General features: G+C 34.5%; 2 protein-coding genes across 2 annotated transcripts; one reads left to right on the plus strand and one right to left on the minus strand.

Annotated features, from left to right (window-relative positions):
* Positions 1-563: 563 nt before the first annotated feature.
* On the minus strand, positions 564-3858 carry LOC137655199 (uncharacterized). The gene is made up of 2 exons (XM_068389082.1): positions 3718-3858; positions 564-1220 (listed from the first exon to the last, which is right to left on the minus strand). The coding sequence occupies exons 1-2, from the start codon at positions 3856-3858 to the stop codon at positions 672-674; spliced, it is 690 nt and encodes a 229-aa protein (XP_068245183.1). The 3' UTR covers positions 564-671.
* Positions 3859-4216: 358 nt separating this feature from the next.
* LOC137655200 (uncharacterized) lies at positions 4217-4885 on the plus strand. The gene is made up of 2 exons (XM_068389083.1): positions 4217-4222; positions 4451-4885. Exons 1-2 carry the CDS (start codon positions 4217-4219, stop codon positions 4883-4885), a joined length of 441 nt encoding a protein of 146 aa, XP_068245184.1.
* Positions 4886-5000: the final 115 nt, after the last annotated feature.

Raw genomic sequence — 5000 nt, forward strand, 5'->3', positions numbered from 1 at the left:
ATATATATATATGCATATATACAAACACACACAAGCACACACACACACATATATATATATGTATATATATATTAATATGTATATGTATATATATATATATATATATATATATATATATATATATATATATATATATATATATATGTATATATGTATATATATATGTATGTATGAAATCAAATGGTATTTTGGTAAAATTAAACATGCTTTTGTTAAAAAATTAATTAGCGTGCACATCAGAAGATATTCATATAGTGTTTGATTTCCCAAATATATACTTCAGGAATAAAGTCTTCAGATTTCATAAGAGAGAGGTTTCTTAAATTTTCTGAAAAAATATTCGTTTTCTGCAAATTTTACTTCAGTATTAAATGCTATGAGAAACATAAATATCTAAATATTTCCTTTGTTCAGAAAAAAAGAAAAGCCATTTTAAAATTCTTTTATTTCAAACTGTCACATGCTATTTTTGCTCATAATTTTTTTCTTTTTAATCCAGGGAGTCAGGGTAATCCCTTTATAACCAAAACATGTACTTTAACTTGATTTAAAGAATAGATTGAATCATATTATAAAATAGTATAATTTGAAACAAACAGAATTTTATACATTGAATAGAATGATTTTTTTTTTCATCATTTTAATAGTTATTATGCAATTTGGAAAATCTATTATCCATATCGACGACCACCGGAGAATCCACCTCCTCCCAAGGAACCACCATGACCTCCTCCAAATCCTCCGCCCTGTCCACCACCAATAGAGCCACCTCCAAAGGATCCTCCTTTACCGCCTCCAAAAGATCCACCTCCGAAGGATCCTCCTCCTTGTCCACCTCCAAAGGATCCTCCTTTACCGCCTCCAAAAGATCCACCTCCGAAGGATCCTCCTCCTTGTCCACCTCCAAAGGATCCTCCTTTACCGCCTCCAAAAGATCCAACTCCGAAGGATCCTCCTCCTTGTCCACCTCCAAAGGATCCTCCTCCGTGTCCACCTCCAAATGATCCTCCTCCAATACCACGGCTTCCATATGAGCGGCCACCGAGGGATCCACCTCCAATGCCTCCTCCATGACCGCCACCAAGAGATCCTCCTCCAAATCCACCTCCTCCTCCAAATCCACCACCTCCTCCAAATCCACCTCCACCGAATCCGCCTTTACTACCACCTGCGTGGCACAGGGCCACGACTGTGGCTAAGGCGGTGATCAGCAATAGTTTCTGCAAAGGAAATAAAATTGTTTAATCATTTTTGTAAGCAAAAGAGCATTAGGAATTCATGTCATTCAGAATAAAATATTTGGGTGATTTCTTCTATAAAATGACCAGACATTCAATCCTTTGCAATTAATATCATATTCGTTATTTTCTTGTTATTTTAGGTTATTGATTTCACTTTTAATGTTGTGATTCCAATTGACTTTTAGATCTTTTCCTCAAATTGAAACCAGAAATTAGTATCAATATCAGCCTAGAGTAAAGTTAACTAAGAATATTTTAATGTAAAACGACAACTAATTGACCTATCTGAGTCATGATAATAAAAGTATTAGTTTTTTTTATACTGTTTTAAAGTTAAAGTAAACTACAAAGAATATTTTCTTGATTATTCACAGCATTCTTTAGTGTTTTTTTTTTGTGATTTTTTAAACTTTTATCAAATATCTTTAAAAAGACATTTTCATTTATTCTCATAATAAATAGAAGAAATAAACATAAGCAGTCCACACATTATGAGGACCACATTTGTTATGATTAAAGATTGAAGCTACGGAAGACTTTAAGCCACATGGAAATTTAATGGCTACCAATAATCCTTACCATTATGTGGAAGAGTTCTTTCTTTGGGGAAAGAAACGCTGGGACTGTGTCTTCAGCTTTGCCGTTTGGTGCTTTTATACTCTCTTGAGGGTATCATTCTTGGCCTTATGCAGTGAGGTTATGTGAAAAAGGGAAAGAGGTTGACCTTGGGAAAATGAGAATTGTTTCAGTGACTAATCCGTGTTTGCGTTATCATTTTACTATTTAAATATACCCGTTATTTCACTACATATAAATCTATCTTTTTAGTAATAGTCGGATAATGTTTTCGGTTCTTGGAGTCTTGAATATTGTTAATCTTTTCTTTTATATTTTTTTTTTACTCCGTAATTTTTCATTATTCCATCCATTTTTATTATCATGAAATATTTTGCATAATATATACTGTATATATTTTTTTTTCTTCGACTTTTTCATATATTTAATTAAATTTTATTTTAGCCTCCTTTATCTTTCCCGTTGATATTCATCCCCAAGAAGAAAACGAAGTGAATTTGAGTATTCGTTGTGGTATTAAGCTTGCTTCACATGGGCGAATTGTTTTTTCTTTTTCGGAAGTGTTCCTTGACTATTATTTATCATACCACACACACATCATCTGTTGTTTGGAATAGAAAAGAATCTCGTTGCATATGTGAATGATGCTACTCTCTTTGCATCAATCCCATCTCCTGAATGTAGATCTGAGGTTTCTGAATCCTTTAGTAAAGGCCAAGAAAAAATACTGCGTGGTGAAATTATGAAGTATGAAGTTGAAAGGATAGTGGCTCCTCAATATCCGGATCTCAACATTGATAATGTTTCTTTAAATTTGTATGACTCTTTTGAAATTATAGGTGAGATTCTTGATAGGAAATTAACTTTTTTGAAACATATTCGGTGTGTCTCTTCCTCAATTGCACAAAAAATAACTTATTGAGAAAGTCTTCCAAAATATTTCGGTGATAAATCTATTCTGAGGTTCTTTAATTCTTTCATTATTTTTTGTTTCGAGCATTTTTCTACTGTCTGGTGTTCAGCTGCCTAATCTCATTTTAATTAGTTGGACAAGAACTTTTGTTCTATTTAATTTCTTATTGCTGATCTAGATATCAATCTTTGTCACCGTTGTTCAGTTAGTTCGTTTTGATTGTTGCATAAAATTTTTCATAATTCTGACCATCCTTTGCGTTGAGATCTTCCCAGACAGTAGCATCCTGTTTGTAATACTAGGTATACTTTAAATCTAGTATTCATGCCTTCTCTATCATAAAGCTTAATGCTACACAGTATTTGAGAAGTTTTATTCCAGCTGTGACCAAGTTGTGAAATGATCTTCTTGATCAGATAGTTGAATCATAGGAACTTCAAAAGTTCTAGCGTGTAGCGAATATTTTTATGTTGAATAGGCTGATATAAACATCTTTTTATAGTTTACGTATGAAATATCGATTTTGATGATGTTACTGTTCTTAAAAGATTTTATATTAATTGTTAATCATTCTTCTTATAGTTTATTCCTTTCCCTTCCTCACTGGGCTATTTCTCCCTGTTGGAGCCCTTAGGCCTATAGTATCCAGCTTTTTCAGCACGCACATACATACATATATATACACGCACACACACACGCACACACACACACATATATATATATGTATATATATATATATCATATGTATATATATTCATATATAAATATAAACTATATATATTTTGCTATGGTATGTATGTAGAGAGAGAGAGAGAGAGAGAGAGAGAGAGAGAGAGAGAGAGAGAGAGAGAGAGAGAGAGAGAGAGAGAGAGAGAGAGAGAGAGAGAGAATGAACAAATGGGAAAAGCAATAACGCAAACACAGATTAGTCACTGAAGCAAGTTTTTTTTTCCCCAAGGGCAAACTCTTGCCCTTCTTTTGCAGGACCTTCCCAATTAAGTCTAAGAGAGATTTCCACAAGAGAGTATAAAAGCGATACACGGCGAAGCTGAAGACACAGTTCCACTGTTTCCTTCCCCAAAGAAAGAACTCTTCCACATAATGGTAAGGATTATTGACAGCCTTCATATCTCTACAAGGCTTTAACTCTTTTATAGCTTCTGAAGTTCACCTCTCAGTCATTACAAGTGTGGTCCCCATAATGTGTGGACTACGTAGAAGGAGATTTTTACTTTTTTATAGTATAGATATGAAGGGAAAAGAATTTTAAAAGAAATTTGGAGAATATTTTTTTAACAATATCACTCAAAAAAGTTGCAAATATTAAAAGTTTTTTTTAGAAATCAATTTATTTATATATTTGAAGTTGGATTTACCTCTACAACAGTAAATATCTAATGCTTTTATTATTGTAAATCCGAGAAAATTACAATTGTTTTTTATTTTAGAATATTCTCTCTTAACATTATTCAAGGTGGATTTCTATATGAATGTCAGGTGATAATATACCGTAAGGAATAGATATAAACGCCAAAAGAATCACAAACTGACACAAGATAACAAGAAAATAACATAAATGATATTGATGCCAGGGCTTCAGTATTTATTCTATTTAAAAAAGAAATCATTAAGTTATTTTTCCTCTTCTCTCCGAGTTAAATCAATTCACAAAGTTTTTAAGTTGGCAAGACATTATTAGACTACTTTATTTCCTTTGCAGAAACTATTGCTGATCACCGCCTTAGCCACAGTCGTGGCCCTGTGCCACGCAGGTGGTAGTAAAGGCGGATTCGGCGGAGGTGGATTTGGAGGAGGAAGTGGATTTGGAGGAAGAGGTGGATCTTTCGGTGGTGGTCATGGAGCCGGCATTGGAGGTGGATCCCTCGGTGGCCGTTCTTATGGAAGCAGTGGTTTCGGAGGAGGATCCTTTGGAGGTGGACTTGGAGGAGGATCCATCGGAGGTGGATCCTTTGGAGGCGGTAAAGGAGGATCCTTTGGAGGTGGCACTTTTGGTGGTGGACACGGAGGAGGATTTGGAGGTGGTAATGGAGGCTCCATTGGAGGTGGCTCTTTTGGTGGTGGACATGGAGGAGGATTTGGAGGCAATGGTGGTTCCATCGGGGGTGGATTCTCCGGTGGCCGCCGATACGGATAATCGATTTTGTAAATTGCAGAATAGTTATTAAATAATCGCAGCTGAAGAATTTAATTTTATTATTCCATTCCGTGTATAAAATGTACTAGTTTTTAATCTTCGACCTTTATTCTCT

The sequence above is a fragment of the Palaemon carinicauda genome, chromosome 16 (genome assembly GCF_036898095.1).
Source record: "Palaemon carinicauda isolate YSFRI2023 chromosome 16, ASM3689809v2, whole genome shotgun sequence".
NCBI lineage: Eukaryota > Metazoa > Arthropoda > Malacostraca > Decapoda > Palaemonidae > Palaemon > Palaemon carinicauda.